At 31.8% G+C, this 15,467-nt stretch overlaps 1 protein-coding gene across 1 annotated transcript in view; it reads right to left on the minus strand.

The window, feature by feature from the left end:
* The window catches only part of LOC137926989 (uncharacterized), a 51,347-nt gene extending 46,376 nt beyond the window's left edge, over positions 1 to 4,971 (minus strand). The window contains exon 1 of the mRNA XM_068770754.1: positions 4,876 to 4,971. Within this exon, the coding sequence (XP_068626855.1) occupies positions 4,876 to 4,971 (96 nt within the window). The remainder of the gene's footprint in view (positions 1 to 4,875) is intronic.
* Between the last annotated feature and the right edge of the window lie 10,496 nt (positions 4,972 to 15,467).

Consider the following 15,467-nt stretch of genomic DNA (forward strand, 5'->3'; position numbering starts at 1 on the left):
GTGCAATTCAAAGTAAAAAGTAAGAAAATTTATAAATGTTAAGACTAAAAATTTTTTAAATCGCCACACGACATTGTTATTATTTTATATGTATATGCAGTATTCTACTATACGTTGTTATTTAATGGAAATTAGCATTATTTTGTACATATATTTTATCTTTTTTATGTTTTATTACCAATGTTTGTGTCTGCCGTTTGTACTTTAAAGGATGCATTGGCAAGCATCTATATCACTTAATCTTAGATTTGTCTCGGGACTGACAGGCTGGTTTATTTCGCGCGAATAGTTGAACGAATATATAATTATTTTTCTCAAATTCTTTTATTTTTCCGTCGCTTTATTCACATTCCACACTGTTCCAGTACGGTTTATATACAAAAAAAAATTAAGCCTAATAAAAACATTCGCTTTTACGAATTTGCCATCAATCAATTTTAATATAGTTTATTAGCCTCTTACTTTATTCTTACTAAATGTACTAACAAGTTTGAGGATCGATAACAACAATTTTTAGTGTCTTTGCTTTCATTTTATTTTACCCCTCCAACCAACTTTTTCCCATTCGCACTCGCTACCTTCAGCACTTTTGGCGAAACTTCTTCTTCCAATCAAAAAACTTCAAAGCACTTCTTATGGGTAGTAACGCCATATTTATTCGACATAACCACTCGAAATTATTAATCACATTTAAATATTATTATCTCGAATAAAGAAATATCTTGGAAATATAATAATAACTTCAAATCGTCCATTATGATGAATGTCATTTATATAAAATAAATATTGCACTTTGAGAATATAAATTAATATCAAAATTATACAATAATGCCATTCATTAATTTAAAATACCCTTAATAGGTAAGTATAGCTAATTGAAGTTAATATAGCCAGATGTCATTTTTATAATTTTTAAGAAAACCATTAATTAATAAAATACCCTTTAAATAAAATAAAGTTGTAATATATTGTTTAATTAATTTTGACAGTATTGTTGAGTAATAATAGTCATATAAACTTAAAACATTTGTGCTGTTCCATTTCTTGTCCGCAATCTGCAATTCGATGTCGCAATTCTCTTCGATTTTGAACTGTTTGATTTCCTCGACTATTTCAAACTTTGTTTAAATTGTCACTTCGATTATCCACTGTATATAGTGTACTTAAAGAAGTATTTATCTGAGTTTAGTGAATACTGTGACCTACTCCAAATAAGATTTCCTGTAAGAACAATTTTATTGCGGTTCGTAAGTAATGCCTATTCGCGGTATGTTCAGTGTATATTGAAATTGAAGCAGGTTTTACTACATTCCTGTCGTATACCAGCAAATGAAACCAGATCTTGCGCCTTTACCACGCCGTTTGGTGAGGTTTTATTTACATTTTACTTAAAGATATACGAAAACACATCCTCTCGCTTATTCTGATTTTACTGCAGACTTTCTCAAAGAAGCTAGTAATCTTGCCAGGTACTATTTATTATAATTATGATTCGATCAGCTACTGCTATATATATATATATATATATATACATATATATATTTGTGTACGTACATATATATATATGAGATACGTGTACATATATATGAGATTTCAACCTATGTACAGACTCATCAGTCGTAGCGGTACAGAAGTAAGACTTGTGATCGTAGGTTCGATTTCCGGAAATAATCTTATATAATTCACACAGTGCGTTCGCCAGCCCCCCATAGATAACTTTGTGAGATATCAGTGGGTGTCTATGGGATGAAACGATGACGACGACCATTGGGTCATCCCGATATGAAACCATAAGGCTTACACTTTAGGTTTAATATGAATATTCCTTTTGCCAAGTAGAGGTCAGCTAAAAAAGGCTTATGGCAAATTCTTTGTACAAGAAAAGTTAACAGGGCTTTAAGGTTTATTTTCAAACAATATCTCTTATAAATCTTATCTTGGCTAGAATACTTTTTTGGCATGTTAAAAATTACCACGAATAGATTGTACGACATTACACCCACAAAAAGCAAAGCGGATCAAGCGAGCGGGGTTCGTCTATTATATAAACATATGTAGTACAAAAAAGACATGAAATTCGCAGATCAAATATTCATTGTTAGTTTTTAAGAGATCATTTGAAATAAAATTATCAATCCCTACTTATTAATCAATGTCTTTTTAATACTAGTATTTGACAGATTGATTGATTCTTCACACAATCACGTATTATATTTGTGGTATCAAAACATTACTTTATATAAATTCACTGATGAATAATATAGACGATAAAAATTTGTCTCTAAATTTATTTAAAATACACAAAGAGAGACGTTTAAAGAAATGAGTTTTATTTAATATGCACTTCTTTTCAAATCCCGTTCGTTTTTTCAAATGTGTCATCCAAGAACCCTCATTTATATGTAAACGTGGTTCGACAGTTTGATAAATGGGATACTTTTCGCGATGGGTTTAGATAAATGCGTGGGAACTTAAACGAAATTGTTGTTAAATTTCAGTATATAAATAAAATTGTAAACTTCAAAAATATATTATGATCAACTAGATAATAATTTTTGTATACGTATACGGGGTGATTGGTTATACATGTAAAATCTTTAAGATGTTCATTAGTAGTTAATTAATATAGAGTACAACCAATCTGAACATCAATTGTTTCAGAAATGACAAATAGAGTAATAATATAATAGTAACATACAAGCGTTTTCATAATTCGGTTTACTGTACAATGAAATTAATTTTATTTACTTTCTGCCCTGTGGACTTTGTACTGTCAGAAGTTATTGGCATGTCGCATTCAAATGTGATTACTTTTTTTAGAATGATCACTTTTTACAGGATGATTGGAAATCGATGTAAGTGCTTTATTTAAGCTTTTTGTAGATAAACGAGCTATATATTCAGCGCCTAACACATATAAAGTATACATATAAAATCACCCTTTTTAAACAGGTATAAAATAAAGTAAATATGCTAATAGTTAACAAATTTGATAGTGAAAACTTTACAGGGATTTCAATAATTGTATTCAAAAGTAAATTGTTTCATTAATTATATAATAAAATCTACAGTATTACTTTACATTTTTTCGACTCTAGAAAAAAAAATTAAGCTCTCGCCTGATGTTAAGTGATGAAGAGGTCTGCAGGCTTACCTAGAAGACACCTCATGACCATGAGACTCCCAAGTTATAGTGAGCTGAAAACTATGACGCAGATAGGTTGTTCCATGCTTTTGCTTTTCGCACTATAAAAGTAGTTTTAAGACGCATAGTCCAGGTTTAATGGATTTCAGTCGTGAATGGATGTCGTGAATCTTTGCGTGTTGTTGCCAGAAGAAAGACGATGAAGGCTTTAATTGAGGTAACTACTAAGAATCCTATTTATATTGTTTTATTCAATTATTATTTATCTACAATAACATAAAGTAAAAAATATGTTATTACAACATTTCTTTTTAATGCTCCATAAAACGTATGAGATAATAAAATCATTGTTATATATATGTCATATATATATTACACCTGACCTGAATACGTTCCATACAAATTATAAAATCTATGATGTAACATGTTAAGATTTATAACCTCTTTGTATTTTATTTCTGCGTATTACTAGTTTTCATCTTATTTTAATGTAATAAACACGGTCCTATCCTCTGACATTTTCCCATAAAAATGGTAATTAAAGAAATCTATGTTACATTACATTAATTCTTTATATGTTTTTTCTTCCAATATATCGTACTTATGCTTTCAATAAAATTTAAAAATCGTAGAAAGATAAAAAAGTTTCCAAACAAACACTATAGTATATTACGTGCAATGCTTTTTTCATTTCACTGCGGTGCGGAATGAGCCATTGTTCTCTATAAAAATAGTAGAATGAACACAAGCCGTGACGCATATTGAAGTATGACGCTTTCTTTAAGTTTTTTTATTGAACTCTGTGAAAAATATTTTAAAAACTTAATTGTGTATATATACTTAAAGATTAAATACTGGACTTTACCCGATGGGCATTTTGTGTACTGATCATATTTAATTATAACGCAATGCGTCATAAATTTACATAAAAAACTTTTAGAAAATTGAGTTTCATTTTATGGAACCCTTATTTTTAGTCGTTTTAAGATATACTAACATGATTTGTCAAAAGGGATATCACATGTTTCGTTTTCCTTAGCAAATTTTTGAACACCTTTTAGACTGATTTGTAAAATCAAACGTTTTTAAATTAATGCAGAATTAAAGTAATATTAAAAGCTGGACGCAGATATTTACGTATATACGATTTTTGATGTAACTAATTACATTATTTGTCATGAAAATCACGACATGTCCTTCCAATCGATTTTCAAGGCGATAAGGAAAATATGTAATAATATCAATTACGCACAACTGTTACCGACATATTTCCTTCCGTACCAAATCGTTTGAAATTCGGTACGTAAATTGGAGGGAAGTGTTTAATGATGCGCGAGCTCTGCGTGTTAACGATGTTGTCTTTTGTAAATTGTTGGAAACGTTTAACTAAAATAAACCTAGAAAATGTGATTTTATTTACCTACAACGTATACAACAAAATTAAATTTATATACGAGTTTAGTAAATGTTCATCAGTACATCATTTACCACCGGTGGTACATATTTGTTCCTTTCTGGTGGCGAGGATAATGAAAGCCAGGTGTGATAGATGCGGTGTATTCGACCAGAACGCTATGATAGCGACTATCTCACTGATGGCGTTCATATTCAAATTGGCGTTCGAATTTGAATTCGACTGCATAAGAATAATTTTAATAACTAAAGAGTAATGAAGTGGTCAGTAATATCGAGCGTTCTCACTATAACACTACATTTACATTAAACCTTACCTTTGCTGGATCTTGATGGTTACCAGTAACATATACTGAGGCTCTGCGTCCGAGAAGGGTGCGGCTGACTATTGAGCTGCTACGTCTCCCCGACATACGATCTTGAGGCACTGGCAACATTTTGTTTTTGGTTTCTTTAATTTTAATAGATTATATTGTTCATACGATTATAACACTGATTTTTAGCTCTAATAGATTCATTTATTTTAAAGCCGTTTGTTAACTAATTTTATATGTATTTATTTTTACAACTTCATTATTTATTGCTTGAAGTGTTTGTTGCAATTTTTGGGGCTATCTTTATCTGAAACAAAAAAAGTATTAAGTTAAATACGATTAACCCTTTTATTTACAGCTTTCAGCACTTACAATGAAAGAAATTTAAAAAATTATATAAACATGATGTTCATAGTATTATAAGAAAGCAGGTACCACGACGATCAGTTCAACATAATAAATTCGCAATCTGGTTCTCTTGTCCGCATAAGCGGCACGTATAAACGTGTATTTAAAAATAAAGATCGCGTTTGGCGAAAGTGGAGAAAATATAATATCTAGTAAATATCCGATAATTTAAAAAAAAAAAAACAATTTTATTTTAAAGTTTTCTATGTGATTATGTAGAGTAAAAAAACATATGTTAACATACTAAACAAGTAATTCAAATTGTCTACCTTTAGCTTTAATGCACGCTATAAAACGGTCGAAGTATGCGTCGATTTACGAACGGTATCCATTAGAAACTTGGTCACTGCTTACTCCAAATATTACTTGAGAGACTCAACATTTAGGTGATGCCTAGAGTAGGCCATGTCCTCTAGCACTGACCACAATTTATAGTCCAAAGGGTTAAAGTCCTGACTACCCGAAGGCCAATCATCGGCCTTTATGAAGTCGGGAACATTTTGTTCAAGCCAAATTTGGGTAGTGCGCGCCATATGATCCGGGGCTGAATTCTATTGGAATGTTTATACTTAGTTTTTCAATAAGATGCTATTGCGAGGTTTAACTATCGTTTCTAACATGGTATCTTGATATACTTTGACTGAAGTTTTCACTCCTTTTTCGCAAAAATGGAGTTTTGTAACTCCTTGGTAAGAGACACCTCACCAAACCTTGACGTATGCTGGATGACGGCCTCGCTGAACTTTGGCCACTACCTCGGAAGCTTCCTGAGAGCTGTATGCATACACTTGATTATTTTGTTTGTTGTAGTGCTTCTCGATCGTAAAATTTTTTGCAACGGTAAAGATAATTTTTATATGTTTTTCGTCCGTGTATCGTAGTAGCAGCTGTTTTGATTTTTCTTTCTTCTTTTTTAGTGCCCGATTTAAAGTATGTCCTGTGTATCTCCGGTAAGCCCATAGACCTAAGTCTTTTTGTATAATCCGAGAAAGTGTCCTCAATGGGATTCACATTTCTCTGGAACGGATTTTCTGCTTCCTTATGTAATTTCGACGAATTCTGGCCTTGACTGCATTAACGGCCTCGTTTGTTGTAATAGACCGCGATCGGCCGGATCTCTCACGGTCATCAACAGACATGGTTTCAGTGTACCCTTGGATGGTGCGATACAAAAACATTCCGTTAATCCCTAGTTTTTTCAATGTATCAAAAATGTCGGTTGGCTCCTTACCTACTCTGTACAGTGCAGTTACTGCAATCCAAATAATTTCTAAACAATAAATTTACAACAATGGTGGGAAAGAAGTCTGTTTTTTATCGTAGAAGTCAAAGTTCGAAATACAAATTAATATTTTTTTAAATGTATGTAAACAGCCAGTAACAGAATTTATGGCTAGACAAGGTAATATTACGGACGTATAGGATATTCAGAAAGCCTACTATAAATATATGTACAAATCTTTTTAGAACACTTATAAAATCCCAATTGGAATATGCTTACTTGCGTAAGGAGCCATATTTACCAAAAGTTTATGAATCAACAGGAGTCAGTTAAAATGAAATTCCTTCGTTATGTTAATTATAAATGTCACAGCTTCTGGTTTTAGTATCTTCTGGGTAAATTTTCTTTGTCTAACTTAAGTATAACTAAAGTAAACTATTAAATACTTCGTTTCTTTATAATATCTGTAGAAACTGCAATAAATGTAAACAAATGACTAATCAGATTTACATACGTACTCACAGTTCAAAACGCATTCATAATGCGTACCCACATCAAACGTTCGCTCTTAAACGGTGTAGAACCAATGCCGGAGAGCTTGCTCCTTTGCGCCGTATTATGAAAGCGGATAATGATCACCTGTCTGATATAGACCTCATTGGGTCTGTCATTAATTACTTTTAAAAAAATTGTTCTCCATAAGTTATCACCGGCTTACAACATTTTTTGCCTTCAAATATATATAACATTTGTATGTATTTAACATAGTTTTGTAACCGCTCTGTTTTTTTTATTAATTGTACCAGTTTTTCTATACTCTCTCTCGGCTCTAATTGAGTAATTATTGAAATTTTTACTGTTGTTATTAAACTAATTTACTTACACTATTGTTAATAATCCCTAACATAATAATACAGAATAATAATAATAAACAAGAAAATGCAATTACATTTCGTATTTAATTAACAAATAAGGCATTAAAAATCAAGCACACGCTTTTAAACAGCCAACTACAGAGGCAGGCTACGTGTTCACCCCGTTAACTGTACTCAACTCGTGACACCTGAGAGTTAAAAGTGAACTGGCACATAAAAAATTCTTTTGACAACTTTTGTGACACAATTTAATTTGCTGCGATTTAATATTCAACTCAATTCATGAACCCCTTTTTATTCTATAATTTTTAAAATGAGAACAATATGTCGTTTTATTTATAATCTTATTAGTATATCAGACTTTATACAATTAATAACAGATGTAAGCAAATAAACCAAAGATATTATTACATAATGTTTTATGAACTGTTGTTTACATTTACATCTGAAAATATAATTGTTACCTCGAAATCTTAGTATTAATAAATTAGTATTATCTTAATACTTATTTTATAATACCTGGTTAAATATTTAAAGACGTCTTATAAAGAACCTCACTGCAAACTTATTTTACAAAGTGTCCTCCTTAGCATATTTAACCTTTTATGAAATTAATGGGCAATGATGGCGCTCGCTATCTCGAGTCGACACGACGCTAAAATTTTCCGACGACTTTCTGTACAGGAAACTCGCCTGCGAAGAATCGTCTTTTACCGTATAGCGTCTTATTACTGAGGCGTCGAAATAGCTTATGATTCAATATAAGTATGCATGCTAATTATGTTTTGGACAGGATGAAATGAAAATGTCGGCACTTTAATAACACTGTTAAACTGTAAAATACTGTTAGCATTTATTATTCAGTATAATAAGAGAGTAGTAACTAGAAAAGTTATATTAAAAATGTTTATTTTTTTAATAGACTTTTTGCTTATGATGCTATTGAATGCTTCTTTCAACGTTGTTTTAATTGATTATATTATATTAACTAAGTATATTAAAATGTAGTGAGACCGGTCATCGTGGTAATTTTCGCGGAATTCTTAAATCATTGATGTAAAATGATTTTATAATTCTATTCCGTCATAACTTTGTTTTACAAGTAATGTATGTTATATATAAAACAACGCAAATTCCAAAAGATTGTTAAAATTAGGTACTAGTTATTAGACATTTTAGCTGAATTTATGACATACTATTAGGTTCAAATTTTTTCTTAGTATTTTTTTACGATATTTTTACTGTCGAACAAATCTTTAACTATATACATAAATTCCAAATTTCAACCCTTGGACGCTCACTGCAAGGCCTCTTCCAAATATACCTATGGAGGGAAATACCATAATCACTACGCTTGTCAGGCGGGATGGCGGTCGCAATGTGGTATTATGGTTATTAATCATTATGGTTGTGGTATTATGGTTATTAATTAGTATGGTATTATGGAATCGAACTCGTGATCTACGTTCGCAAATCTGTCCTCTACCGCTGGGCTACCACTGCTTGACATTCACATGCTCGTATATAAAGTTCAATGCTTTAAAATGTATATCTTTGAAAATATATCAACATTTAATGCCTTTAAACGATTCCTACAATGGCTGTTCAATCAGCGAATTAATCGAAACTCAAGGAGCTTTGTAGCAAGTTTGCTTTTCTAGTACTGGCAGATTAACGCGTTTCCAAAGTTTCGCTTCGAACTAACCACCACGAAACGTGATCTTAATGACCGAATCGGCTTCCAATCATTTAACGTATTCACATAATTGTATCCTCTAATCTCATCAATAATATTCACGACCAAGCTAATTGCACGTACGAGTATGTATTTCATTATTCAAGTTAAATGTTAAATAATATACAATTTTGTCTATATACCTAACGACTAAAATATTGGTAACAAGTTTACAGTCTAAATTGGGACGTATTGCACCTAATACTGTAGTTTATTTTAAAGAGATTAACGAACTCCTATTAACTCATAAAAATGAAAGTCTCTACAAAGTTTTTACTGTGGTATTATAAAAATTAGATCATAAAATAAAATGCTAGTGTAACAAACATATTAAATGCGTACATTTATTCATTTGTGTTCTAATAATGTAAAGTAACAAAATGTAAATTAATCAAAAATATTTTAACCAACAATAGTCAACAAATACGGTGATTTTTGACGGCAGTTTAAGTTCGGTAACATAGTACATAGTTTAAATTTATATTCAAAGTGGGAAGTTATATTTCGTTCTATACATAGTAGCAGTAATTTAAATGGTTATGGTATAGTCATTTGTGTTAAATTTTATATTTATTATATTATATAATTTTTACAGAGCAGGTAGAGAAGTCCTTTCGAAAATAGGTCAAACAATAATTCAGTTGATTCCGCAAATGTATTATGTGATAACAATTTGATACTGGATTCTAACTGAATTTTCTAAGCATGCTGGATAAATTGAACAATACATCACGTGTAGGAAATAATATATACAGTAACAGAATACGTGCTTTGCGTTGTTTACTTTAAACAGACGGAAGATTTTAACGCTAAACCCCTTTATTTCGAGCAAAAATCAAATTAATAAAGTACGATAATTATCCTAGTGGCCTTTAGAGCCTTAGACTACGGATCGGTAAGCGCAGCTTGGGTCGTCGGAAGAGCTAAATGCAGGCCGCTTCCAACCGGTCCTATGAGAAATCTTTCTCTAATCTTACGGCTGAAATGATGATCATGATTATATAACAAACGTCTCGTCAACTATGTAACCACTGTACACTTCTATACACTCAGAAACATTATAACGTATGTAAAAAATATAAAGTGGCACACGGCTCCTTTGTTGTCTCAACATAAAAATAATAAAGATATATCGCATTAAAAAATATTAACACTCGAAGTTTTAATGATTGCCTATGCGGTGCTGTAAAGTTGTGTTCACATTTTGTGGTCTTACAAAGTCGTATATACAACCCAATAGGCTGACCATAGTAACTGGTCTAGCCGAGATTTGAACCTCTCGGATACCTTCGAACTGGAATGCTAAATACGTATTGACGAAGATTATGTTTTCCTTTGAGGGCCGTTGCATCTGATCATATGGAGAATCCTGCCATGTATTCTATGCCCAAGAGTTTGGCTGCCTTTTGTACCGTTGAAATATATATGTATGGTAAATTAACTGTCACCGCTTGACAAAGCAAACATTGACCCTTCTTCATGAAAAAAAATGTGATAGCGAACTATTATAACATGTTCTCGGATGGAAATTGAAAAAAATTAATACACGAAAAAAATTCATTTTTAACAGATATAATGGCGGTATTGTATTATTATATTCTAGACGTTTCATAACACCACTCGTGGTCATGGGGAGAGGTTTGAAACTTTTTAACTATTCGTTTGTTTCGCCAAAAAATAGTATTGTTTTATGAGTTATATTCACGTAAATCTAATAATTCATAAAATTAAAAAATAACGACGAAAGAATTACGTGTAATATTATGATATAAAATATAATACAGCTCTATTATGTTTACTAGTTAAGTATCAAGTACGTCCTTGCCTTTGTTAAATATAAAACAAAAATTGTTTTTAGTAGGGTAAATGAGAACAGCGACTAATTACTTAATTCTTTGCCTTCAAAGGTTGACGGCATTGACTATATTTCCAGCTAAAATCAGCATACGTGACTAAGAATTAGAGAAACCAAAATATTCATAAAACTTTTCGTTCCCACTTCGATTAATTGTATTTGTTTTTTTTTTTTGGAAAAAAATAAACTTTTACAAATTTTTACAAATGTTTGATTATGATATTTTATCAAGTTATCTATGTAAGCTAAAATATGAATGGCAAAAGCCTTCTTATATTTTATTCAAGGTAAAAAGTTAACTTAAAATAATTGGTATTTAAAATAAAAAGCGAGAGACATTGGGCACTATAAACATAAATTTGCATACCTAACCATTTAACATCATAATCAACTTTCATATTAAAGGTGATATCAAATGAGAAATTTAAAATTAAGCGATAACATTCTTCGGAAAATTTGACCCTTTATAATTGTAACAAGCGCTGTCAGCGGTAGATACCTCCCGAGTTAATTTTCTGTCAATTTTCACCTAAGGAAGGTGAAATCTCACAGAGATACTTTATTAACAACAAACTCATATTAATAAATCTTTGTTAGCTCATTTTTAATATATTCACATTTATTTCTTTTAAGAATATGAGTAAAAAATAGAAAAATGCTGGTCTCTTTAAAAAAATTATCGCACTGATTGTTTATTAATGTTTATTTTAATGTTATAAATATTTCCCAGTAATGTATTACGGAAAATTACAATTATGTAACATATAAAAACAAGCATTTTAAATAATGTACTAGTATGTGTAATAATATTATATAAAGTAGTTTTATTTTTCTTAAATGGTAACACTACTCGACCTCGTCACTCTTTTGTGACAACTACCAGAAAAAAGATTGAGAGTGGTTTGGTTTGAACAGCGTTTTGATTAATAAGTCGGGAGCTCGGTCATTCTTTCGATAACCATCGAAGTAATAAGTTGTCTAGTGGAAACTATGCTAGTTGGCCTATAAGAGTATTAAAAGTAGAATAAAAGTATTTACTGTGCTGTGAATTGAAGTTTTTCTGATATTTCAGAAGTGGCATCTAAATATAGTATGTACACCCTCAAAATTTCAAATATTAAAAAAGGAGGAAACTCGAGTTAAAATTATATTTAAATACAAAGTAACTATAACGCTTCTTAAAAAATATTGTTATTTAATTTCGATACTGCACCAATACGACACTATTACATTGCATATGATCGGGGTTACCCTCCGGTAATGCGCAAATACTCACGACAGTTTTACATAGCATTGCATTTGATCGGGGTTACCCTCCGGTATTGCGCAATTACTTGCTACAATTTTACATAACAATGCATTTGATCGGGATTACTCTCCGGTAATGCAAAAATATGACACTTTTACGCTGCTTTTGATCGGGGCTATTCTCCAAAAATGCGAATCATGTATATATGTTACATAGGACTTTTTATTGAGATGATCATTTAAATCATTATTAAAAATATTTATTTACTGACTTACTGATTTATTTATAAAGTATTAAATGCGATTTTAGCTCGTATTTTCAACTTACTTTATGTATATTTATACTGGCTATTTTGAATTCTCTGGGATTTTAAACGTTTTACGTGATATTTGGAAATTGAATGTGGGTAATGATTTTATAGTTATACAAGCGAGAACTCCCAATAGAGAAAAATATAGTAGAGGTTTCTATTTTATTATTCATGAGACTTTATTTTTGTGCAAATTATTTGCTTGCTTTTTAATTTTTTGTCAGTTGGAATTACTCGCTTTGAACGATTAAACAGTGGATAACTAACATGTTCGCGAGATAATGATTGACTAAACAAAGGTGTTCACGCTCAAAAAGTATCCAAAAGTTCGCTAAATACGATGACCAAGTTGGAAGTACGCCACCTACGACTCCACCAAGGAAGCGTAAGCAGGCAAAACGGAGAAAAATAAAGAGGAAAAGAGTTCCTTCGTCGTCATCTACTTCAACGTCGTCAAGTAAGTAATACTCTTCCGCCACGGAGGATGCGTAAAACATCAAAACGATTGACTACAGATGACGTTTTGAAACTGCTAGCTAACTTCAAAGGAGAGACAAGGTTAGTCATAATAATGAAAACTGGTGCTTACAATTTAAAAGACTCAAAAGGGGACTTGGTTATTAGTAATCTGACAACTCGTAGCATAACCTTTGAAGCGGATATTTTGATAGCCCGGGCAGTTCTTTTAGTAGAATTAAACTCTTATCAGGTCAATAGGATCACTGCCGAAATCAAAGATTTTGATTGATTTTTTCGAGGAAAACCAATAACGAATTACTGCAAAACTACATAATTCAACTTCAGAACTCTGAACAATAAAACAGTAAAAGATCATTTCCATCTCCCTTTGATAAAAGATCGGATCTCGAATCTCAGCGGAAACGCTTATTTCACAACTCTCGACCTTGCTTCTGGTTATTACCAAGTGCCCATGGATAAGGACAGTTAACATCTTATGGGTTTCGTTACGCTCGATGGGCATTACGAATTTAAATGGATGCCCTTCGGGCTGACAAATGCTCCTGCTGTCTTTCAGCGGATGATAAAAAAGATCTTTGGAAGCAAAAGATACGAATATGCTTTAGCATATCTAGACTATATGTTGATATCTGCCAAGAATACGAATGAGATATTTGAACGACTTGAGAAAAATTTGAAATCGTTGAGAGAATTCGCTTTAACTTTAAAATTGTCAAAATGCCGTTTCTTCGATATTAAAGTCGACTATCTGAGATATCTGCAAAAAGTACACAGCCCGGTAGCGCAAAAACTCAAGCTCTCAAAGCATTTCCAACACCTTCGTAATCTTCTCGAGGCTCGCCAATTTCTTGGTCTAACTGGATACTATCGCAAGTTCATCCAAGATTATGGATGATTGCCCGACCATTAACTTATCTGCTGAAAAAAAGATTCTGCCTGGTTGTGGTCCAAGGAACAAGAAAATGCGTTATCGCTGCTCAAAGAAAAACTTGATCCTAAATTGGAGATCGAATTGCACACAGATGCCAGTGCTATTGACATGGGAGGGACCTTAATGCAGTGGCAAAAAGAAACACGAGTATTAAAACCAGTTGTTTATTTTAGCAGGAAGACCACACTTGAGGAAAAGCAAGCTTCATTCCTATGAGCTTGAAACATTGGCTGTCGTGTGCTCCTTGAAGAAGTTAAGAGTAAACTTGATAGGTAGACACTTTAAAATTTGTACAGATTGCTCGGCTCTTAGAACCATCTTGACAGAAAGAGATTTGCTGCCGCGGATAGCAACGTGGTGGTTAAATATCTCCGAATTTACTTTTGACATAGAATTTCGTCCTGGCGTCCAAATGTCACATGTACAAATGTGTTGCAAATGTGCAACAGCAAATGATAATCCATGTGTCAATATTTATAAAATAGAGCAGTGAAACTAGCTTCTTACTCTACAACTGGCAGATCCTGATATTGTTCGGATTTTTAAAATTCTAAAACCCAAGGAAGACAAAGAATGTAAAGAAATAAGGAGCAATTATGATGTGAAAAATGGTACCAGGAATATACAGGAAATATAATACATAGAATAATACAGGAAATTTGATAGCGGAATACGTTTGGTTGGTTTGGTACGTGACTGGGACAAGCAATTGTGTAAAGTTCAAGTAGAGTGTTAATAACACTATACACAATAATACAACCATTAAAAAAACTCCAACTGAAACGTTATTTGGCATTAGAATGGGCGATGATCTTGCGAACAAAATAGGAATTGAAAACACACAAGACGATGTGGAATGTGTAAGAAGTATTATTAGTACAAATATAGAAAAGGACCAGAATATTTAAAAATATAGACATGACGCTAATCGGGTTCCGGGACCTAAATACAAAGTTGGTAATTTAGTTAAGATTTTAGGAAATAAGTACGATAATAATGGAAAAAATACTAAACTCCTATCTGAAATTGTCGGCCTCTTTAAGATTTCCCAAGCGTTAGGAAATGATCGTTATCAAGTAACGGGTAATATTCCGGGTTTTCCTAAAAGAAGTAAGCTTTATGAATCTGTAATAGCTTTAGATAGAAATCGATCCCAGATTAATGTGAAAGCTCTAGAAGTGCATGATAGTGAAACAAGTGGTTCATCTTCGTGTAGTGATAAATATGAGTACTACTAGACAGAAACTTCGTCAGTTGTTACGAATCGATATTCAATATTGATTATTACACATAGAAAATTGAAGTAGGTCAACATATAATATTATTTTTTTATTTATTATTTTTAAAAGAAGGATAAGATACAATGAAATGTTAAATCTAAATAAATAAAATTCTAAAAATGATAATGTCTGGTATGAAATTTAAAATTATCTATACTAATTTTGTTTGTTTTTTGTGTTACTAATAGTATGATTGATTGACATATGCTGGAGTTGAGGAGCGCCGAGTGTAACTAAACTTCTGATGGTC

The sequence above is a fragment of the Battus philenor genome, unplaced genomic scaffold (assembly GCF_028537555.1).
Source record: "Battus philenor isolate CCGP_79_NKW_IND1 unplaced genomic scaffold, ilBatPhil1.0.hap1 SCAF_3, whole genome shotgun sequence".
NCBI classification, from domain to species: Eukaryota; Metazoa; Arthropoda; class Insecta; order Lepidoptera; family Papilionidae; genus Battus; species Battus philenor.